Raw genomic sequence first — 25,119 nt, 5'->3', positions numbered from 1 at the left:
CTATCGTCTTTATTTTATTTGTTGTTTTGTTGGAGGCAAAGTGGTTTTGGAAGCCGTGTGAGGCGCAGATAAAATGTCACACAAGACATTTTTGAAAAATTAAATAGAAAACCAAATTAAACTTGGAAACAAATAGCTCGTGAGGGGTTACTAAGTCCATTAATTTCTACTGTTGAGATAATGAAACTATTTCTGCCTTGAAAACTCAAAGTTGTATTGTGGGGCTGTTGCAGGTTTGGGCTGCATTTGATCACATGGCATTTGAAGAGAGAAAAAGCTACTGTAGGAAACTGGATGGGAGCCATTAGTAGGCCAGAGACTGATTGGACTGTACTTACCAGCACTGCTTCTCCAGTTGCTGTGGGTGGATGAATACATTAGCATGTGACATGCCCAGAGCTGAAGACAGGCGAGTCTGCCACCACAGCTTGCACAGTGAGGAGTGTGTGTGGCTGCGGTTGGTGAGAGTAAGGGTTACGCTGACTGGATTGATTCTTTTACAGCATGTGTTATGTTGATGTGTTTATGTGTGTGAGGATGGGGAGTCTGTGTGTGTTTGGGATTGCATTGGCTTGGATTGACTCTGTGTGTTTTTTGAGGGTTGGGAAAGGAGGGGTGGTGTTGAGGAAGCTCTCTGGCAGCAGGGTTTGCCTACTGTGCCTTGCTCTGTCTACACCCACATGCACAGCTGTGTACCACACAATCCATTCTTGCCATAGGGTTAACACACACAAACACACACAGAGAAACGAGGCCATGAGGTTCAGCCACAGCCACAGCCACCACTACAACCTGCTCCAGTCCAGCAAACGTCTTCTTGAGCCTTTTGCGAATCAGGAAACTGCTTGAAATGAGAATGAAATCGTTGCACGACCTCCACATTCAGCAACAAGCCACCCTCCAGTACATCCTAACAGACACTTTGATTTCTGCTGAGCGGTTCATCGATCACCTGCCATATGGTACGCGGACGTTCTTATGGATTAGCAAAATAATAAAAGGCTACTAGCAGCCATTACGTCTGTGCTATTCCTTTGGTTGGTGAATCAGAGACCCTGAAGATGGAGCGAGAGCTGGGTCCTGGGAGAGGAGTACTATTTCTGTGTCGCCTGCAGCCACTGACATAGCGCGAGTGTTTACTGCTGTGCCATGCTGCCTCTCACAGTGGGAGCAGTTGAAGGATGACGGCTGACATTATTGTGCCTCCAGCCTGTAGCAGGAACAGTACAGGGAGAGCTTATTTAACCATCAGGTCACCAGACTGACTGCAACATTACATAGAAAAGGAGTTGATGACTGCAGCCCCATGGCCACCGTACCTTCATGATGTCTGTTAGCTTACACAGCCAAAGTTAGTTTGAAACAGATCACTTTAAAATTTGAGATTTGTTTTACAGAAGCAAGAGAGAATTTATTTAGGGACAGCAGGTGCAGCATGACTTTACATTAAAAACAAAACAAAACAAAACAAAAGGCCAAAATCCATCACCTCTTTTGATATATTTAGCAGTACACCTCCCTCTACACAAGATGGCACTGGTAATACATGTGTCCTCAGCAGACACTGAGCCTCAGTCTGGGCTGGAGAGAACTATTCCTTCAGGTCACCAATCTAAACACTCCTCATACATTGGTTTTTCCGCTCTCTTCCACCCCAGAATAGCAACTCGCGGATCTAAATGAACGGGCGAATATTTGAAATGAAAATAAGCAGCTGCAGGAGTGAAGTTTTCCTGCATTTCTTTGATAAGTAACAAAAAGAATTAATTCACGCCGTGAGCATCAATGGAAGTGGCCATTCCTCAGGCCAGGTAGGAAAAATCCTTTGAACTGTGATAACCTGGTATCTCTGTTTATCCTGCAGAGCAGTTGATCTTGTTTCCTCTCCTCATCAAAACAGTGATAAACAAGTGCTGGAGGGATGGATGAGTGGGTGGTGGGGTCCTATATAAAATACATGAGAGAAATAGTGCAGGGCTTCACTTGAAATTTCATATTCTTTCATTCTGGTCTACGATGGACGAGTTCACTGTCACAGGCTCACAAATTTGCCTCGGACAGTATTGAACCATTTCATACATTGTAGGAATGTAAAGTGACTTCCATTTTGGGCTTTAAAAGCTGTACTTGTAATTGAATCCAATCTGATTTTTTAGTAATTAGAGTTTTTTGCATTTTCAGAGGAAAAGCTTCCTTTTGGAGGGTAGGGCGGTTTGGTCTTGCTTGCTTGTTGTCTCTGCATATTTGCAGAAGTCTTTAGATGTAGTCACAAAATATCCAGCTAACAAAGCTACATTAATTTACATCATATGGTGTCGTTTACATCATTCACATAGTTAATAATAAGAAAAGTACACTACAAATACTAACTGTAGAATTTGCTGAAATCTGTGTATTGGACAGTAAAATTTGGATGCACTTTAATCTGGGAAAACTGGACAGTGACCCATTTATTTTGCTCTCATTTCAGCTTTGTTTATCTCATCACCACCATCCAGTGTCTTTCTGGGTCTCCTCCACGATGCTTTTTAATTGTGAGATGTCTTGTGCTTTAAAGTTTGACTTTCATGGTTAATATTGGACTTTTGTCCCAACAGGCACGAGGAGCTCTCAGGGAGCTGGCTGTAATATCTGTATCAGCCTCTCCAGTCAGGGTGAACCATCCCATTCAGAACGACTCTCAGGGCTTCCATGGCAATTTACTCTCACGACTACACAAAAGAGTCCTCAGAGTCCTCAGAGACCTTCGCCAGATAGACAACTAACAACGAACAGCATCTTACGAAAAATAACACTTTATACTACTTCCCAACACTGTGAGTGTAAAAGCTCCACAGCAACAATAGCAGCATGCTGAATGCATCCATTTTAATAAACACTTGACTATTTGATGTGATAAGCAGGAAATAGTGAGAAATGAAATATATAAACACTGATTTTATGAACTTTTCAGAACTGCCTCGGGGGCTTTGCAGTACACTTGTCAGTTTATTTGAAGTATGTTTGCAATTATTGCATTTGTTAACTCATGCCAGTATTTTTTTTACTTGACATGTTGCTTCGGGCAATTGACATTATTGATTTAAAAATAACAATATGGTTGCAGTCTGAACTCCATTTATGAGCATATTCATAAAACATTTACATACAGTAATGTGTTTTGCCCTCTTTTTCACAAAATCCATTTTCACCGCCAATTATTATTGATACCATTGACATTACTATCATACTAAGCCAGCATGAGTCAAAACCGATATTTACTTAGTGATGAGATACTTTTAAATTACTGTAAACAAAGCATTATCATGCGTCAGACACACAACAGAGTCTCAGGTTATAAAATAAAAGCATATATGTCTTTTTTTGTCATGACCATGCAGTGCTAAACATATTTGCTTATACCAAATGGCCCTAATGGAAAACAGAAAAGGAGGTTTATTTATTCTGTGGATTCAGACCCCTCACTGCTATCAGTTGTCACACAAACGCCACGGGGTATTAAGTGTCTTTCAAGGAAATCACATTGTTTCATACGATGGGACAACTGAGATTATTCATACAATGAAATTTTAATTGGAAAAAAAAACAAGGAAAGTGATAAAAAAAAATGCAGAAGACTTCAAAGCCAACTATCACAACACAAGTGCTCCATTTTTGTCTCTCTGTTTAACTTCTGAATATTTCACATAGCTTGAATACTCTTGGGTATTTGTGCACCTTGTTATTGTGATGACAGAACATCAATTACAAATGCCTATGCCTTGATTATCTGTTAGTTGCAGATGAGAGCCATTTCAGCTCGACGCACCGAGATGCGGTGTTAGAGATTAAAATCGCCTCGGCAAAGAAGAAACTGTTTGAACAGTAGCACTATTTAAAGCATTGTGCAGACTGCAACAACAGTGAAAACAGTGGAGGAGAACACATCAGTAAGTACATAACAAAAGACAGCCGAGATCTGTGCATCTTTAATTATACATCCGTAGTTTAACATGATACCGAAAAAAAAAAAAAAGCAAAAAGCTCTCAAAGCTTGGTCCTTTGCAGCCTCCTTCTGTTTCTGTACTGCTGGAATTATTCTCTTTTTTCGTATTCTTCTTTTCCTGATTTAAATATATTTTCCATTTCTTTTTTTTGCCTCTGAATGTCTTTACACATTTCAGTTTTCTAAAATATTTGTGTCCATATCTAAGAAGTGTTATGTAAGCTAAGCAAGTTTGGGTTTTTTTGTGTCTCTAACAATGTTTACTTAATCTTATTGAGATCTTGTGGTCACATAATAGCACTCTGGTAATGGCTCATCTCCCTGCAATTTCGTTCAGATGGAGTCCATCACTTCCCCTAGCGTCCCAGAGCACTTCCGGTGTCACAGATTCATTTTTATTTTAAAGTATTTCCAATTTGCATGTGTTTTTCTTTGTGTAGCATTTCTGAATTTGGAGTGTGTTTCCATCCCTGCTCATGCTTTCTCTTGTCTATGTTTTGTCTTTAGGGGCCACTGTAGCCCGGGCAATGGGAAGGACTTTTATGCTAGTTAAGAAAGCAATTAAAAAAAAAAAAACAGATGACAAAAAACAGAGATATATACACTCACCAAGCGCTTTATTGGGAACACCTGTGCAATCTAACGCAATCCAATACAACAGCTCTGCCATAAATTGCACTTTTACGAAGCTTCTGTATTTTCAGTTTTTGTTGACATTGTCAGAAGGGTGATCATTCTACTTTATGTCTATTAATGAGGTCACTGTGGGAGGTGCTGGCGTACATGACTGTTTTATATTGAAAAATAATCCAAATATTTAAATATTCATGGAGTGGACAAAATATTAGGAACACTGTTCAGTATAATGTGATCCGGTGCACTGCCAACTATGACCTCAATAAAAAAATATATAGTAGGAATGTCACCTTTCTGACAATGTCAACAAAACCTGTAGAAGCTTCATAAAAGTTTATGGCAGAGCTACTGTGTTGGGTTGCATTAGATTTCACTGGTGTTCTTAATAAAGTGCTTGGTGAATGCGTATTTAGCACCACTCAGATTACTGCATATCATTACTTTCTGTTATACCGTTTTTATACATTACAGTCATACTATAACAACTATTTTTAACTCATTAAGTAAAAATGAAATGGGCAAAGTAAAGACAGACGGTGCTGAAGCTGTCTTTTTTTTTTAAGAGAGTGAATCAATTTCTGGTGACATCTTGCAAACTAAATTGCACTCATTGAACAGGCTCAAATAGAAAGGAGACCAAATGAGAGAAAATTAGACAGCTGACTAAAGCTATTGCCTTTTAAGAAAGCATCAGAATGATTCAAATGCCATTTGAACTGTGAAGATTGACTCATACTTCAGCTAATGATTGTGTGCAATGGATTGCTTTGGTCTTACAAGTGGTCAGGGATATTTATCAAGAGGCGAATTTGCACCTACAACAACCTAAACACTTTAACTCTCAGACAGCACACGGCTGACTCAGATCCTCCCCAGCATGCGGGCGATCCACCAGTTGCACGGCATGACAATCTGACAGATGACCCGGCCTCCTTGGTAGTAGTATGGCCAGGGGTTGAAGCCACCCAGGGGCTCGTGGTAGCGGCGGCAGAAGCGGTAACCACGGCGACAGTGCTGGCAGCAGTAGCCACGGTCATCCAGACGGTTATCCAGCTCGATTCCAACATCTCTCTGCAGAGGACACACGAGTGGGCAGGGTTACAATCACACACATGACAAATGCCAGTCCTCCTGAGGCAAGGGCACAAGAAGAGGTAGAGGAGGCGGGTGACGTGAATTGATGAGGCTGCTTTGGTTGCAGGGCGGCAGAATATATGTAAAAACCAAACGCGAGTGGAAGGATCAGAATTGATGTCTGCGAAAATGCAAAGTTGTGCCATGCTTGATGACTGTGACAAAGAGATCATGATAGCGGCGAATGCGAGTGGGCTTGATTTAAGCCACAGGAGCATAAAACATGATATAATACCTTTGACCTTTCTGTTCTCGCAAAGGAAGCACGACTGGCAGCTGCACAATTCCCCTCGTCTGAATCCAGGATTCACAGCCCCTCTACCAGTGGGGACTCTAACGTTGGTAGTTACCAGCATAATTACGCTATTTCTTTCATCTCTGACCTCTTAACTCCCTCGACCGAAGCACACACTCTGCACTAAAATGGCAGCCCCTCCTCCAATAGAGCATTCAAATTAGAGCTCCTCAGTCTTGGCGCCCTCCTCCTGACCTTGACTTTAAGTGCATGGCACATTCCTAAAGCAATTAGCAGAGTAATGATCGCCTAACAAGGATTCTTTCATTTGCTCTTGCTGGCTGCCTCTGAATTTATAGAGGGGCCAAATGAAACCCAAACGAAAGGTAAATTGGGTAGAATTAATGGCCCTTGGATTTTTCCATTGTGCTGGTTGGTTCGTGCCCTCATAGACTCGTGGGGGCTGAGTGCCATGCCTTTGATCAAGAGCAACTCCAAATGGGGTTCGGAGAAGTGCCACTTAACTCACGGTGTGAGTTGAGGCAGCAACTGCCCTCAGTATGCATTTGACCACATTTCAATCTCTTTTAGTAAATGAATCCTCGGAGACAATCCAGCGCTGTCTCGTTAAACCGCTCGGATCCAGGAGTCAACGGCCTGCGCTGACTTCACATTCAGAACAAACCAGTACAATTTTCTGCAAGTGCTTACAATGACTCAGCAGCGCGCGATAGTGCAGAACAAAACACATCCACGGTTGGGAATAGAAAATGTGTGGGAATTGTTTAAGAGGACAGGACCCACAGGAGAACATGGCTGAGTCCCCCCAGTCCCCTACCACATTAAGTACGGGAATTAGGGGATTTCTTGCATCTACTCTACAACTCACTGAGTCGTCAATCACAGTGGTTTTGCACACATTGCTTTTGTTTTCTTTGCTGCAGCAGCTAGCAGCAATACATTCACCACAAACATGCCCCGATAAAAAAGTGTGCCGTGCACTTGATGTGAGCTATGATAAACCGAGTGAAATTACACAGTGGTGAAACATATTTAAAACACATAGAACGAGTACGACAGATGATATCTGGGATAGCTGGGTTTGATTTATTACTATGACAGGCACGGGTAGGCTTTTAATGATTTATTGTTTCAGTCAGGTTTCAGGTCATCAGCTTCCAGGCAACAATCTGTTATGGAAACAACACGAAAGCTGTCAATGGACCAACGATAATCTTATCTGCTCCTCACAGCCCAAACTGGGGTGTTACAAAATCTGGAGCTCCGGCTCGGAAAATGAAGAAAATATTTTATTCAAATGACGCTGGCGTTTATCAAAACAAACAGCCAATAGGCAGCATTGTACCTTAAAGACAATTAATCAGAGCTATCCTTTTAAAACGGAGGGTACATATTAATCACTCTGGCTTTGAGTTGCTGTCTCTAGTGGGAAGCTGCGGTGATAAGAATGGTTCACCTTGGGAAATCTGAGGCAGTCACTCACAAACAAGCAGCATTAATGAAGAGTAAAAGCCATTACCCCCTTGCTGCATCTGATTTCATCACACACCCAGGCTCACATGCAAACGCACACTTTCACGCACACACACACACACACACACACACACACACACACACACACACACACACACACACACACACACACGCTCGCACACATGCACAGGCACCTCTGTGCATAATATGAAGCACTGGATGTGAATGAGTCTGCAGAGTAGAAAACTGCGTCAGTCATTCAATAAGATGTAACGAATCAAAGCATGACTCCTCTAATCTCCTCACTTGTTGGTATTATTTCACACACGCTGATCACCGCTCTTCATGAGCTTGAAGCACATGCCTGGATGTGTTATTAAATCTCATAGCAGAGCTCATCACATTCATTGTGGGATCAAAACAGCAGAGATAACATTTCTGTTTCAAGCCCTGCTTTGTATTCAAAAAAGGCTTTTTTTTATGTAGACACACAGGACAGTGCAACATATGAAATGCTTTGCTGCGTGTCCTGATCTCAGATTTTCATCTCCCTGTGCTCTACAGTGAGCTGGAATGACAATGAAATTGGATGTAATTGAATAAGCAGATAGTCGTGTATTTCAGTAAACTCTGCTGGTTTACCAAAGTGATAAGGAGCTTTAGCGTCAGTGTAAAGATTTCTCTGGAGGCACAAACAGCTCCTGCATTCATGGATTTGAATTCCTTGAGCCTTTTTGCACCTCTGTAATGCATGAAGAGCCATCCAGCCTGACCTGAAATGTTGCAGCAAGAGCTTTGCAAGGGTGGTGCAAGTTAAACACACAATGCAAACATGCAGATACACACAACAAACATGTTTACATCTCAATGTATGTGAGGTCAATTCAGATTGGAAGCTCGCTCTCGCTGTGTGGGTCAAGGACATTGGCACAATCCTTTCAGGCTTGTCAGATGGTAGTTATTCAGTTCGAAATTTCCAGGGCCACCTCTGAGACAGACTACAATCTGACATGGCAGCCATGGCAAAGTTCAGCATCATATATCTGTCAGCCACTGTCACAAGGACTCAGTCGATTATTCTGCTTTATGAATGTGCACTGCGGGGAGACGTGGCACTGAAACTCAGACTTATGAAATGCAGATGAGGTGAACGCATGTTGTTATGTGTCTGCACATGTGACAGAAGAAAGTTAGAAGGTAGAAAGAGGAACTGTGAATAGCAGACTGTGTGTGTGCGCTTGCTTGTTTTCTGACTGTGTGCATATTTACATAAGTTCTGGACGGAGGGGAATAATAAAAAAAAATAAAAAAAGAAAGCTTGGCTAACACATGTGGCATCCCACTGGCATGAGCAGGAGTTCAGACTCCCAATTACAGACTGCTGCCTGCCCTGCGCTTGGCCACAAAGGCCTTTGTTATCACTGGACCCACAAACAGCGCCTGGACGTGTTGCTGGAATGGATTGCAATGGTATGCATTACTCAGCTGATAGAGGCAGAATGTTTCAAAAGGAGAGCTGAGTTTTTCATCCCCTGGTATGTTTTAATTGCGTAGCACTGCATCTCCTGCCACAGACAACGAGGGAGAAGACAGAGGAGCTGGGGGGAAATTGAAGAGTTGAGCGGGAGGTGTTTCTGGGACGGGCCTGATAAATGTCAACATTATAGGACGTCTCATTTCTCTGCGTGTCTCTCACCGTTTCTCCCAGCTCTGAGGAGCAGAGCGAGCCTGACTCATTATCCTTGAATTTAGCTTTAGTGGCTATTCACCTGTAAGTGCTGAATGTGTGTGTGTGTGTGGATGTCGGATACACTCACACCTGTGTATGTTCCCGGTATCTTTAGTGTGCAACTGCAGTATTTTTGTGCCAATATAAGTGCTTAATTCCTGTGTAATATACTAAGCAATGTGATTTTCCCTCAGAGTCGAGGCTAATTAATCACACAGCATTGAGTGGTTTACATGCAGTACACCAAAATATGCCACTTGGCCTTTCCATTCATTTTATACGCTTTGATAATTAAAGCATTATTAATAAATGTAACTTATCTGTGCAGCAATGAGTGACCTTGAGAGAGCTCCTTTGTACAGAGCTTTCCACTGCCTCAGAAAAAAGGAAGTGGAAAAAAGGCACTAACGGGTGCTGTAAGGCACAAGTTGCTGCCTTTGAAAGGCTGGATATTCCTCTCAATTAATGGAGAGACATTAAGGGAGTCTTCAATGAACTGGCCTTACTTAAACAGATATATAGAGCAATTGCTATGCCCTCTGGTGCACAAAGTCAGTTTTAACATCAATTAGTGAGCGATTTATATGCAGAAAGAGTCGAGGCAGGAGCTGGAGCTGATTGAAGTGGCTTTACTGTATCTGGTGGTGTGGTCCCCGGGTGACGTGGCAGAGAGGGCCCCACTTACATAGTCATTTACGGGAACGTGGTCCAGGACTTCGCGGGCGAAACGCTGGCCTGTGACCTCTGCGTCAGGTGTGTCCACATTTTCATCCTCAGCATCTGAACGCACAGAGAAGAGAGGAGATGTGACAGATTTGCAACAGTTTTGTGCTGTTTGAAGCAAAAATAACAAAGCTCTTAGATTCAGTACTGGCGTGCACATTCTGTTTTCCCAGTGGTTTGATGTGTCTCACTAGCATTCAATAAAAAAATATCCTGGAAATTCATTCCAGGCTTTTTGGTGTTATCGTTTTTAAGATACCAACAGACAGATGCTAATTCCTTAAGCCGAGGCATCTTTCCGAGAAAATCCCTGAAAGAACTAGTCTCCAGATGACCAAATTAAGAGACAGGATGTAGCAGGATACAGTTATTCTGGTTCGTTTGTAAGTATTTGGTCTTTACTTCAGACTGAGACTTCTGTTCCACTATTTCAGAGAGAAATATACTGTTTTACTGCATTTATCTGATTGCTGCAGTTACTTTGAAGACACATCACACATTGCACACACTGCAAAAATTGTAATCTTAACAGGATTTTTTTTGTCTGCCATTATGTCCTAAAAGGCTTATTGTTCAAGGCAGGTTTAAAAACTCCGTAATGTGGTGAGATAATAGAATCTAACTGGTTATATAAATTTTCTAGGATAAGGTGGCAATTTTTCTTTCTCTTTTCCTGAAAACCAGCAATGACTGACACAACACTGAAACCACCATTTAAGCTGATTTAGTGAACTGCACATCCAGGAGTTAAGGACTAATCACTTGGCTAATACTTTCTCTCTTTTAACTCTGTTTTTGGCCTCTACTAAATACTGAAGGGATTTTTTGGCTCTTTAGCAGCTAAATGCTCCATTATGTCCAGCTCCTGCTTGTTGTCAGCTTGGTGTTCAGAGCAGAGGGGCTACGAAGAGCTTTTAGATACTTTGAGAGCAGTGAGAGCGAACGAAAAGAGAAAAATTGTAAACCTGACTGCTAAACAACCACCTGGAATTCATTTTAAAGCTCTGTAAAGTTGAGGGGAGCTGCAGATTCATTATGACAAGCAACTCCTTTCAAAAGCCAAACAGTTGCTTTTCAGCACAATATCAATTTTAGCTGCATTAAGGTTTCCTCGGTTGTTGCTAAAATGTTCTTTTAGCAAGAAAAAGGCAGAACAGGCTAAACTCATTTAACTAGACTGGAAGAGTGCAGACAATATCTAATTAATTTACCAGCTCCATCATGACCAGTTTGTACGTTAAAACATAAATGATGATAATCTTTTAGAGTGCGCTGTAAAAAATAACTACAAAAATAAAATCTAAATACTCTCTCTCGAACAAATACTCTGCCTTCGCAGGCTGATCGAAGGGGCTCAACGTGGTGACCGGCGACTAATCTCCATCTTCGTCGACTTTAAAAAGGCATTCGACTGCATCGATCGCACCCGCATGTTTGCCATCCTGATTGCGTACGGAATACCCACCAAGGTAGTAACTGCCCTGAAGTTGCTCTACCATGACACTCAAGCCATTGTTCGCACTACAGACGAGGAGACAAACTTCTTTGCTATTACAACCGGCGTATTGCAAGGCGACACAGCAGCACCCTATTTATTTATCATAGTCCTCGATTACGCTTTGCGTATTGCTTTCCGTGATCCGGAACTCGGTTTTGAAGTGCAACCACGCAAGTCATTGAGACATCCCGCCATCCATGTCACCGATTTCGACTTTGCGGATGACATTGCCATCGTCACGGAAGAAGTGCTGCACGCTCAAGAACTCCTACAAGCACTCGAAGACGCTGCCGCCGAGGTGGGCTTAAACATCAGCTCTAAAAAGACAAAGGTGCTTGTCTGCGGCCAAATTCCATCATTCAGTCTCACTCTCCGCGATGGCTCGCCCATCGAATCTGTTCCGGACTTTAAGTGTCTTGGTTCATGGATCAGAACAAGTGACAAGGACATCAGCGTTAGGAAGGCACTTGGTACAAAGGCTTGCAAGAAGCTAACAAATGTCTGGAAGTCCCCATTGCCAATCGAACATAGACTCCGACTGTTCCGGGCCACGGTCGAACTTTATGGGTGCGAAACATGGACGGTAAACCAGGAGATGCTAAACCGTGTCAACGGCTGCTATACCCGCCTGCTTCGAATAGTGCACAACGTGGACTGGACAGCACACGTCCGAAATTCTTATCTCTATGGCAACGGCTTAATACCGCCGTTGGCCGAAACCATCACTAAGAGGACGTTGAAATTCGCTGGCCACGCATTCCGCACAAAAGAACAGCTAATTTCAGATCTTCTACTATTTGAACCTAGGCCGACCTTAAAAAAGCTTTCCTACCTCAAAACTCTTTGTTTGCACACCGGCGCAATAAAGGAGGAGCTTGCTGGCCTCATGTCGGACCGGGATGGTTGGAGGACATTGGTGGCGCGTTTGACTCATAAGTCGGCACGATAATATATATAAATGCAAAAATTGGCAGCTGGGGTGCCAAAAAATACAATAAAATAACTGAAAATAACCATTCTGGTAGCAATTGTTCAAAATGAAAATGCAATTTTTTTCCTTATTCATAATTTTCCTTGTTTCCCACGGGCCCATGTTTAGTTTTTGCTATTTAATGTTGAATGAAGAATATTTGCATATATCAGTTATAATAATGATTGACAGAATTCAAACATTGATAAAAACATATTCGTTCAACATTTTGTCTGCACAAAATCTTCCTGATAACCATCATAAATGTTATAATTATTTACAGCATTTAACATGAATTTAACACTTCTAACTACAAAATCAAAATGAAATATTTATGAAGCCATGATACATTGCTTTATAATGTCTAAAATATTTTTTTTCTAAAATAATGAAAATTTTATGGCTATTCACCATTATATGCTGCAATTGTTTTTTGTTTTTTTTTACATTAGATGTGTAAATTCTCAGCCTGTTTTGTATGTTTTATTGATTTTTTTTTTTTTTTTTTTGCATTTGCCTAAAAAAGCATATGGAAAAAAATCAGCAAAATTAAACAAATAATAATTGTAAAGCATTAAAATGTTTACAGTGTGTTGTACGAATTAAAATGTTTACAGTGTGTTGTACGAATACAGCAATTTGACTTTCTTTGAATGTAAGCCTTTTACCTTATATTTTACTTTTACTTATGTGCAGTAATTTCACATTGTGACCTTGATAATTGTACAGAAGTAAAGGATCTGAACATTCCTTCTAGCACTGACCATCCGATTTCCAAGCACACAGAGAGCAGTCTGGGCCGGCTGCTCATAAGTTTGAGAAATCATGCTGTCTCTGTGGACCTGCATGTGGCCTGTGGGGATGCCCTCCAGTGAGAGTGTTAATAGTCCGCATTTATAGGCAGAGATGCCCCCTGCTCTCACCGCTCAGGGGGGAGGGATGAATCCAGTGGATGGGCAGCTGCTGGCAAATCTCCCAGATCTTGGAGTCGAGGAGGAAGGCCGGGTTAACGATGGGCTCCTCGGCAGGAACCCACACTTGGGAGTCCTCCACCTTCAGATCCATGGCCTCAGTGCCATCCACCTGCTAGAAAACAGACATACATACACATACACATTATGTATACACGTTACAGTGCATGTCGGCTTTCTAAAATGTCTGGGCCCCACACAAAGTGCAGTCCTGCATTTGCACTCTCCTCCCCTGAGCCACACAGCGGCTCCAGCCTCGTCATTTTATCTGTCACCTTTCTGTCTGCTGAGAGGACAGCAACTTCCTGACTCCCACTGCCCCGACTCCCTCCTCTCTCGCTCCCTCACCCCTTTTCTCGAGCCTCCGGCATGCTCCTTCTATTATACATCATTGAAATTCACAGACAGTGATGATTTGACTTTTAAATGACTTTAGAAGTGGTCTTCATTACTCTGAGTGTGGCTGCAATATCGTTTAATGTGACAGACACAATAAAGCCTTGCATCCCCCCCCCCCCCCTTGCCGTCCCCTCCCCCGCCCCTCCCTCCCCTCCACCACAATGCTCCGCTTGGCACCCAGCACTATCAGTGAGCTTAATTTGTTGATACTGTAGTTCATGAGCTGTAAAGTAAACTATTATTGCTTAATGATAGGGACTACATGTCAGTGTTGTCTAATAGAGACATATGAAGGGGATTTGGTAATGCTCTCCCCTAACAGTGCGGATATTTATTTTCTTCATGTATATGTAAATACACACACAAACAAACCCCTCTTCGCCATTCCCTTGTTAATTAGCAACACAGAACAGAAAAACAGTTCGCTTGACAAATGTTTTTACAAGGTGATTTTCCTCCAGTCTAAAGCTTAATTGCACATTAGTTAAGCTTGATGTAGAATCCTGGGGCTATAGTCGGAGCAAGAATCATTTATACTGGGTCGTGCCCCCTCCCTCATTGTTTGCCCCTGTCACTCTGCCTCGCATTAGAATTTCGCTTTCCACGCTGCTTCTTGTTTGTCGTGGGGCTTCACTGTTGTGACCTGCAGAGAAGAATAAGAAAGAAAAAGCCCAACAACAACTTAGGCACGTTCTGTCACATCAAAGACTGTGTTTGGGCGCGGGAGGTGTTCAGCCAAGCTTTTGACACACTTTTCCCTCACTTTTAAGCGCCGGCCAGCAGACTAATGATGACTCCGAGGACTAGTATAGCGGGGTGGTGGTGGTGGTGCTATGGCAGAGGGGGTTCTCTGGCATTGAGCTGGTGCGCTCACCGTGCCCGTCGCTGCAGAAATTAAAATCAAACTCAAGGAACACAAACAGCACTCTCTAATTGGACCTCTTAACCACTGAAGCCAAGTGAGTCTTCTCTGGAAAGTAAATGGAGGTCACGACATGGGGCTCACAACATGACTTCGACTTCACAGTTGAGAAACGACTCCAATAACTTGCAGGAGAGAGCGCCTGGGGGGAAGTGGTAAAGGTCAGCATTTTTAACATGGGGCAGGGATTTCTAAATGCCAGTTGACAAGCACAAAGACAACATGATTACAGTCCGCCACTTTATACACACTTTTGAAAGGCTTTTCCATTTTGCTATTGACAAATGATATATTATTAGGACACAAGCAACTTTTTATCAAGTATTGGACCTTGGGAATGATGGTAATTTGTTTTGTGCAGCCCGCTCCTGGTGTATGCATGCTTTTCGCCTACAGTGCACAACTTAATTATACACCAGTTGTGCTGTAGTTAATGAATTTACCCTCTCCTGCCACAGTGTCCTAAGGGGGGGGAACACTGTCGACATGACACATTGTTTAAAGTGGCGTTATGTTTGCCAGAGATCAACAAAGATTTTCTCACCATACCCAGGAGCTTTCACATGCTGCACCAAACACAAGCAGGGTGTTTTTATGCAGTATACCAGGTGGTGAATTTTAGTTGACAGCCATTTTCCAGAAGCTTCCAGTGAGTGTGCTGGTACCTGCTTGAGCGCATTAAACGCCCGGTCACAGCAGCATTAAAAACAATGACATTTCATAGCAAAAATAAAACTCATCTCTTGATGATTGATTGGATTTACCGCTCGGGGCAAAGTAAATCTGTGCAAATGTTTCAGCTTTGTTCAACTCGGCTGAGTTTTGACATCCAAATTTGTGCCATTGACAAACAGAAAACTGTCTCGAGCTTCAAGGGAACAGACAACCTAAGGAGTCGCCGTCTTAACTCATTAGCTGTGTTGCACCATGCAATTTTATTTGACCCTCCTCTGTCAGAGAATAAGCTCTTGCCTAAAACTGGAACAGTTTTTTGGGATCTTATGAGAAAAGAGCAGTGTCTTGTTAGCAACCAAGCAAGCAACTGAGCTTGAGAAATGATACCTACCTCAATCACTCTTTATTGAATTAAGTTACAATAGAAAGAATTTCAGACAGCTTTTGTGTCACAGTAGCATGAGAATGTTCCTGACTGAGTGGTATGTTACTGGTGCTTTTACAAGCTGCTGTAAGTATAAAGCTCCAATTAGCAATACGAGTCACTGAGTCTCTAAAATTCCATGTTTTGCAGAGACATATTGGTGAATTTTGCTCTCTCTTGTTACTGTTATTGAACAGATCCGTGTAGAAACCAAACTTTTTGTTCATGGTGCCCTTCATGGAGCTCTTACAGATGAATGTAAGAAAAAAACATCTACACTGTGTGCTTGCAGGACTTTGGTATTCACATCCTCTGCAGTGATGCTGTTTCTCAGCACACTGTTTTTCTGTTTGCAGTTGTTGTCTGAGTGGGAGGTTTTGGGTTGCTGGGTGAGCTTTGGTCATCCATATTAAGTGGCTGTTTAATGGAGCAAACAGCATCCATTGACAATGTTAAGGGGTGTGAGGGAGGTGGATGGCGATTTCCGTGTCAGACTGGGGGAACTGGAATGAAGCTCAGGGATTACTCCCTCAGACATTTTCATAGAGAAGGCAAATTGAAAAGGGAAGAAAAAATCCTGGCAAACAATTCATGTTTGTCACCTGGTTTTCTCTCGCTGGGGCTGCATTTCCTTATCAGCTGTGTGCAGTTTTTCCGCAGTTTTTTCTTTTGTTTTTCACCTCAGCTCTAAAGCCTGCCACGGCTGCTCTGAGCCCTGTTTCCCTGAAAGCCTGTGGCGGGGTTAAGCTAGGAACCATTAGTGCTTGGCTTTAACCCCTGTGAGCTTCATGTGTTTCACCACCTGAGGAGGAACTTGTGCTGATCTTTTCCAGGGTCACATGTGGGCGGATTCTCACAGAGGATCAGGGGCTGCCGACTAATGTGAGGACACATTTTAGGGAGGTCGAGCCAAGGTCAGTGTTTATTACCCAAAAATGCCCCATTGATATTTACTGTATTTTTGTTATGTAATGAAATGTTTTCGTGGTGAAATCATCCTCTTTAGCAAAGTATATAGTGCTGTACCTCCAGTGGAAAAAAGAACAATGACTGAAATGCTCCCTTTCCTAATGAGAATCATGTTTAGCATAGGTTCTGATTGATGAATATATTGATATGTGAAGCTTGTGATTATTAGCTTTCTTGCTGAGAATTAGATGAGAAAATTAGTTCCAGTGTCATGTTTGTCAACAGATAATGGCCCCGTGCACAGCTATAAGTTCAACGCAGGGTGCAGAGCAATGCGGAAATAACACATAATAGTGTAGTAATTCCAGTTCGCATCAGGAATGTCTAAATCATCTTCATTTAGAAATGTACACACATATGATTACAAATGTAATCAGAGAACATGTTTGCATTGTGACTTTGTGGAGTGTTTCATTCATCACTATGAAGTAGTCCGACAATCAGCAGAAACACCAGGGAGATAGTGACAGTGCTAGCCATTTTTATAGTTGTATATAAAAGACGATGGAATGTAGAAATGTCTTAACCTGCATTCTTCATAAAGACAATCAGAGAGCGACACATCTGGTTGGATAAAGTCAGTGAGAAAATGAGCCTGCTTCTCCTTTGATCTGCTACCTCAGTAAACATTTCCCAATTAGTGGATGGTTTCAGCATGCTGTTGATTTTTTAAACTTAATTTAGAATAAAATAGACAATGAAGCCGGGTATGTTTAAAGGCAGGACTACCTTGGGATTGTAAGATAACTGCTTTATTGTTATGTGCCCATTAATTCTCTCCTTGCGCATTAACCACGCCTGACGGGTACGTCGGCAGGGTTATTGCATTCGGTACAGTATCTGGCTGGGTAAATACGTATGTATGTATGTATGTATGTATGTATGTATGTATGTATGTATGTATGTATGTATGTATGTATGTATGTATGTATGTATGTATGTATGTATGTATGTGGCTATGTCCGGTCCGATATCTCTGCAACCACTGAAGTCAGGATAATCAAACTTGGCACTGAAGATCAGTCTAAGGTCCCCTACTCAGTTGTGGAGTTACAGGTCAGCAGATCAAGTAGGGAGGGAGATACGATGATCAAAATTGATACATATTGCATCAGTTGTATAGGGAGGACAGGGTTTTCGCCAGCAGAGGGCGTGGTTCTGCCCTCTACTGAGGGCTCATCGAGTTGCTTCTGCTTTCAAAAGAGCAAGATGGCCAAATGGCAAACTCAACTGTTTAAAATCGTAGCCAACAAATCAGTGGCTGACACTGTGGCCACTACATCCATATTTTATATAGCTGCTTTCTCATTTCCAGTATTTATCCTAATTCAAAGATGCTGCGGAATTAAAATTTCTAGCTCTTGACATGCTAATTGTCCTTCAAACAGCAGAATCATTACAGATGATCAGCTTCACAGTCCTAACATATCTTTATGTATTACTTTGCAACAGTATTTAAGTCTTCAACCTGAATTCCTTGTTTCATAAAAACGTGAGACAGTATCTGCAAAACTAACAGTACGGCTACAACATATTCTGTTAGTGTATTCAAATTGTTGTTCTACAAAATCCAGAGAAAATCTGTTTGGAACAACAAAGTGGAAGTGCTTCTGTAGCCTAAACCGAACATCAGGTGTGATACAATCTCTATCATCGATGTCCTGTACCTTTTGCACCCACTGTCCACCTTAACCACCTGCTGTGCAAAAGTATTAAACATTCAAAAGTGTCATCTGTAGATTTAATCTAGGCAACGTCCACATTCACCCAGACATACTTGGCATAACAAATTAGCTGACTGGTAGTGGTATATACGGATAGTGTTTGTAGAGGACAGATTTGAAGGTTTCACTGTCTCATTATGCCAGCCTATTAGTTTGACAGTTGATTCAAAGCTCCTTGGTAAGTGTTCTCATGTGTCATCTCTTAAGGTAAGGTTGTAATAGTGTTTGGCTATTCACTGTGAGTGATTAGAACAACGTAATGTAAGCCATAGCTTGCAAACACCTTTTGAATTATTATTTTATTTACTTTGAGGGCCTCATCAACGGCTGCTATAAGCCCTCACTTCACTGGCCTTAGATGATTCCCTTTGGAGCTGTGAATTAACGCAATTAGGCTTCACAGTGCACAAAAGAAGACAGAGATGGCATGGACATATGGTGCTGCCTGGGCAATTAGTATCTGTAAACGTGGATCAGACATTATGAAGATGAGAAGAATTAAAAACAAAACAGCGTTTGGTTTTTTTGGGGGGTGTAACAGCTTGTGTTCTTAAAGTTAAAACTGAGATTGGGCTGACAATTGGCTTATTCTGTTTTAAAATGAAGCAGCGAGTGGGGAGTGTCAGATATTTGCCAGCTACTTCTTCTCAGCTACAATGTGAAATGTAAATGAGAGTATGCTAGCAGAAGAGACATTTGAGAGAAGGATTTTCTCTTTGAACATGCGGCCCACTCAGTGAATTGCACTGTGACACTGAAAAAATGGGAATTTTGATTGACTGAAATTCTTCCATCCCTTTTTGCTGAAGTTCACGTCCAACTATAAGGATCCAAAGAAGTGAAATGAATCGCTGTAAACTTGGAGAGGGAGTGTTGTGAATGTTATGAAAAAAAAAACATCTTTAAAAAAAACAGTATTTAATGGTTTACCTCTCACTCAGACCTCTCCTGCACCCTTCCCCCTTTAGGCTATTTGGGTAGAGGCTTTGGAGGAGATGATTATAAATTAATATTGACTCAAGATTGACAGCCAATGCCATTTGATGTGAGCCACAAAGAGGCTATGGGTTTGTGGGTAGCTTTCTGGTGGTTTCACACGCACCACAAACCCCAGTTTATTCTTCAGTGAGAGGGGTGGAGGAGATAGGATAAGATGGACAGGCTGAGGATTTGTGTGGTGCTCGCAGTCCTCCACTCTGGTTATCTCACTACAATATGCATGACAGCCTCTGCAGGACTACAGAGAGTCTGAGGTACAGACAGCAGAGAGAGGAGGCATACCAGCAACTCTGTGTCCTCAGCCTCCACCTCTGCCACTGGGGGTATCTTCTTAGTTTGGGTCCTGATGTAGCACCTCTGATGTTCGGCAAACCGGATCCCAGTGATTCCCTTTGAAAAGGAAGAAGAAATGAAGAGTTACTCAGGAATTCAGATGTATGTATCATTCATTAGCTTTCTCTGATGTGGATATCCCATAAGAACCGGGGTGATTGTTTCAAAACGCCCAGCTTTTTGCTGATAATCAAAGCTGTTAAAAAAAGTTAAAACCTAATGAGTGAGTAGAGGTGTGTTTTGATCTTCTTTTTTTTTCTTTCTTTTGTCATGAATAAAACTGATGACTGCTCGGCCCTTACAACACAGCTCTTGCTGTCAAGCTGAATGAAGTAAAAAGGTGGGGGTGTTCCACCATGGCTGTATAATACTTCATAGCAGGATATATCGCACAGAAGAGCCAAGTGACATTGTTGAGAATGAAGTGTTTTCTACAGAGAGTGCCCCCATTGAATTAGCCAGTCATAGGTCCCTGTCACTCTCTTAATCTGCGCAGTCAAGTGTGGAGTCACTCTCTTCAGCTCCACTGATGATCCTCCACCATGTGGACTGTGGCTCTATTCAGGCTGACACACAGGGCCTCAATAGGCAAGAAAGATCTGTTAATTCTCTCTCGCTGCTATTCTATGTTAATCTTAGATATTCAGCCGGAATAAGTCTGAAAGACTTTCACTAGATCAGATTGTATCCAATTTATTTCCTGCAGAGCAGAGCTGCTCATTCAGCATACTGTATTAGAACAGACAGCAGGATCTACATCTGCCACAGCCGCTTTAAAATTGTATCAAATGAAAATTGTATGAGCGGTACCATGAAAATGGACTTGATTCAATCTAAATTTAATTACAGTAACACGGTGATTGCTATGACATCTCCTTTGAATTGGTTAACTTGACCATGTGGGTGCTATTTCTACGTTTTCTGTGGTGCTGTCACTCTGGGAACCAGACACCAGCTGCACAAGACGTGATACAAAGTGATGGCTGTCATAATCTGCCGCATATAATTTCATCTGTGTGGAGAAAGGATGGGGCATTAATAGTCTCAAGCACAAAAGCGCAATGTTTATGCCGGCCTTTATTGTGATGTGTCTCTGTTTAATTTGAGTCTAGTGTGTTGGTGAGCTGCAGCAGAAGAGAAGAGGGCAATGTTGTGACGAGATACAATGATTACTGGGCTTGGTCAACCAGAAAATGAAGAGAGACACATTAACACAAGGATGAGAAATGGAAAACCAATGTCACTGTAACAGACAACGCTGAAATATCCACTCGGTGTATCCATGTGCGAGACGCTCAGGATGGAGAACATGGAACTGTACGCATCAATCAGCTCAGTGAGAGCTAAAGTCATGTCAGCAGGTATTAGTTTGTCGATGCCTTGATGTTACCAACCAACCAGACTGTTTGTATTTAAGGGGCATGTCTTCTTCATGAAGTAATTTGCTACTCTGTCAATATTTTTTCTTTAGATAGCAAAACAAATAAATGCTATTTGACCTTATTTTTTATTGCATTGCATACGGAGAATGTGACATATTACATGTGATCAGTTCTGCTGCTGGGTGTACCTCTGCTGCTTTACTATGAAGAAGAACTTGTTTACATTTTACCAGATTGTCTTTTGTTGTTACTGGTATTCCTTCTCACAATATCTGGACATCACAGTCGATCACAGAAATCCAAGCAGGATGTTATGTTACCGTAGGCCATTCTCGGCATCATCAGTGCTTTTCCAGCAGTCATGAATTTCAAAAATGGTCCAAAGAAATTTTGGATGGATGAATGCTGCAGGCGATTTTTGATGCTTCCGCTTTATTTGCTCGGAGAAGAGGAGGCAGAGGAGCGTACAGCAGAAGAAAGAAAGGTTGGAGCTTTTTTTTTAAATTTTTTTTTTAACAAATTCCCCTTTGACCAGCACACCCTCGTGGCCACAGGGTAACTGAGGGAGACAGCACTGACTGCAGGAAGCAATAAAAGTATGAACCAGAGAAACAGAAAAGGCTTCAGTGACATCAAGGAACAACATTTGTATGATTTACTGACTAGAATAGCTGATTTGTTTAGACAGCTGGATGAACTTTTATTGTTTTAACTCGCCAACTGTTTCATTTTTAACATTTTGATTTTGCCCTTATCTGTTTTTAAATGTCATAATCCTATTTTCTCCACTTAATCAGGTAAACATCTGTTACCCTGTTAGACTTTTTATTAATTCTTGTTCCAGTATGTCGCTTGACTCACCTGACTCGTTTGTGGTTCAATATTTAACAGTAACTTGTCCAGTAACTTGCATTTATATATGTATGGTATCTACTATAAGGTCTCCACCAACACTTCCCCTACTAGCTGCAGCTTTAGCACACCAGCTCACCCACAACTCTGTCCAAACATGAGCAAGGTGTGATAAACTGGAAATCGACTCAGAAGAATAATAATACTACAGAAGGCCTCACTTTGTAATTTACCAAGATTGATTCCTTAAACTGTGTTATGTATGAAATCCTACAAGCCTGAATCCATGTTTGTGAGGCTGTCACTACAGTTTCAAAGTGGAAATACTCAGCTATGGGTTTTTCCAGCAAATAAAAACCACCATAGGCACATTCTAACAAGGTAAGAAATCTGATTTTCGTTTGAGTGGGTCTTGAAGACATTTTCATTTCAGATTAGATGTACTGATTTCATGGTTTTGATAAGCACGATAATGGGTAACAGGTGAAAATGAAGAAAAAGTGAACTAAATCCACCAAGAAACAAGACCTGTTAAGAAGACAACATTAGGATGAATATTACGTATTACACATTGGCTGCATTCACCAGCTCTTTCTTCCAGCATCTGTGGTGATTTATGGATGTTGGCTACCTCGAACTTCAGGCTTGATGCCGTTTGAAGGCAAGAAGCTAAAAGTGATGACTGACAGCTTCTGCATTATGGACTCGAGCTGAGCCAAATCTTGCAGTACCTGTAGTGAGAGGCCGGCGGCAATTATGTCTGAGGGTTATGTCTGTGTTGACTGATCAAGAAAGCCAGGCGGAAAACGAAAAAAAAACACTGCCCAGCCGTGTTTTACATACACTGGTGCAGTGGTTATCTTCACAGCAAGAAACTCTGGCTCAGTTTCCTCTCAGAGTACAAATATGTACCGGTCAGGCTAAGTGCAACTCTAAAGCTGCCAGAAGATGGAATTTTGAATGTGATAGTGTTATCCTAAAGGTCTTTATTATGTGTATTAGCCTTCTGAAGCTTGCTTCTTTCCCAGTGTTTGCAAGAATTGGCTCCAGACCTCTGCAGCCCTGCTAATGATAAATGAGCACGGATACATGGATGGATGTTGACATATATGAAGGGCAGACTATTAGAAGCATCTGCAAATATAAATTAAATATCTTTCAGTGGAACAACAGGCTTGCAGTTGCACAATCTGGATGTGTTCACATGCAGTCAGAGCTGTCCTGCTGTCCCCACAGACCCCCGGCGCTTGATGGCTTTCATGCTGACTTATTGAAGCCCTTAAAAAGCCAGTAGGTATGCAGTGCTGCAGGCATGGCTTGAGGGAATTACAGAGTATTCATGCAGTTCTAATAATGATAAAAATCTAAAGGGATAACAAGGGAAGTTGGAAATTATCACTAAATTGTCAGAAAAAAATATAATGTAAAAAATAATAGAAAGAGTTATCCAGATCAAATTTACATGTAAATGCCAGCCAGCACGGAAACCAGTTCTTTGTTCTCTAAAGGAGTGATCACTGCCTTAGTTTTGTCCCTACGTGTAGTCAAGGAAACTTTTCAACTCCGGCACCGCAAGTTTTACATTGTCTCAGGCCAAAGAAAGAAACGACAAATCATGTACAAAGAACAGATGATAGAAATGCAGCACCAGAGGGTATATTTGTTTTTAATGTGAAGGCTATTTTAGAGATTTTCTTCTGTCTAACAATGAAAAACCGGAACCAAAACTCAAATATCAGCGTCCTGAATCCATGTGGATTTTATGAAAGCTTTTCCTTTGGTGTGTAGTTAAAATGTACCCACTAATGTGTGCTGTATCTCCGAAACATTGCTCAGAAATTTGGACAATTTAATGAAATGTGCTTTTATTCCCTTGTTCAATTTGTTTTAACATGAAAATGACTCTGACTATTCTCTGTCAGGATGTTGTGTTCTCGCTCCTGTTAAAAGAGTCTGGGGGTCCACTGTCCTGGTGGCATAATCCCCTCATTTTCCATTCCTCACACAGCCCTCGGGATTGATGGAGATTGTTTTTAAGGTGGCTTTGGTCTGTATAGTAACATGTGACATTCCCCCTTTTCTTTTTTTCTGCATTAAACAAAGTAGGTTCCAACATTAGCAGACAAGCTTCGCCTTTGTGCAGCCCATTGTAAGTTTTGTCTGAGTTTCCTTTTCTTGTCACAATGAAGTTTGAATTACTCTGCTCACTCGCTTGTTACTCAGTCTTCCACGGTGGAGCAGTGAATCAAGCAAAACTCCTAAGGGGATGTGCTTCACTAACAGGAAGTGGAACAAGCAACAGGCGCATGTGTTTATAAGTGCGGCTATATGGGACACACACTGGGCTTTGTGAAGGAGAGAGAAGGAAACAGGCAGACTGATTGCAGAGGTTTAATGTCTTCTGGTGATGTGCTGGTTTCCATCATGTAACCATTTTCGGTTCACGCAGACCATTGTAACAAAAACAATAACAACTCAGTGTAGGTTTTTGTTGGGGATGCGGTGTATCCTGTAACGTTCAGCCTCACAACCCAACATTTCACAGTAAATAATGGTGCGGGAGTACGAGCATTCATTACCCAGTCAAGCAGCACACTCCCTTCTCCGTGGTGCAGCATGTGTAGCCTCCTGCACACTCGAGCAGGATTTAGGAATGAAAGGTAAGTTAATGAGTTCTGCTGCAGACGAAATTGCAGTTGAAAAAGGTGTGAGGAACAAATAGAGACTGGCTTCTTAATGGTGTTTGTCTCTGTACCGCAAAGAAGTTGCTGTATGGAATTAGTATGGGGGGAGGCATTTATTTTTTTATTATTTTGTGAGCCTGATTCATCTCTTTGGGCTGCTGTGTGCACTCTTGCCCACTGTGTGTACTGCTACTTTAGTATTAATCACTGATTTTATGTGCATGTGTGGCATTTCAAAAAATTCCAATGTAATTTCCATTACCCTGCTGTTGAGATGTTTCAAAGCTCTGTCGCACCTTTTTGTTCTTCGGGAGTGTCAAAGGAGGAGGAAAGACCGTTGAAGAGGAAAATATGATTTCAAGAAAGGATAAATGTTGTCAA

The 25,119-nt window shown here is 41.8% G+C and overlaps 1 protein-coding gene and 1 long non-coding RNA gene across 2 annotated transcripts in view; one reads left to right on the top strand and one right to left on the bottom strand.

Annotated features, from left to right (window-relative positions):
- Positions 1-5,003: 5,003 nt before the first annotated feature.
- The window catches only part of tnmd (tenomodulin), a 60,600-nt gene continuing 40,484 nt past the window's right edge, over positions 5,004-25,119 (bottom strand). The window contains exons 4-7 of the mRNA XM_051954779.1: positions 19,770-19,877; positions 13,328-13,490; positions 9,899-9,993; positions 5,004-5,692 (exon numbers count right to left, since the gene is read on the bottom strand). Of these exons, the coding sequence (XP_051810739.1) occupies positions 5,483-5,692; positions 9,899-9,993; positions 13,328-13,490; positions 19,770-19,877 (576 nt within the window). The 3' untranslated portion in view covers positions 5,004-5,482. The remainder of the gene's footprint in view (positions 5,693-9,898; positions 9,994-13,327; positions 13,491-19,769; positions 19,878-25,119) is intronic.
- Positions 16,235-24,172, top strand: LOC127535860 (uncharacterized). Its single transcript, XR_007944742.1, has 2 exons — positions 16,235-16,709; positions 20,933-24,172. It is a non-coding gene; the product is annotated as an uncharacterized LOC127535860 (long non-coding RNA).

The sequence above is a fragment of the Acanthochromis polyacanthus genome, chromosome 10 (genome assembly GCF_021347895.1).
Source record: "Acanthochromis polyacanthus isolate Apoly-LR-REF ecotype Palm Island chromosome 10, KAUST_Apoly_ChrSc, whole genome shotgun sequence".
NCBI classification, from domain to species: Eukaryota; Metazoa; Chordata; class Actinopteri; family Pomacentridae; genus Acanthochromis; species Acanthochromis polyacanthus.
This window is presented reverse-complemented; position numbering and strand designations above follow the sequence as displayed.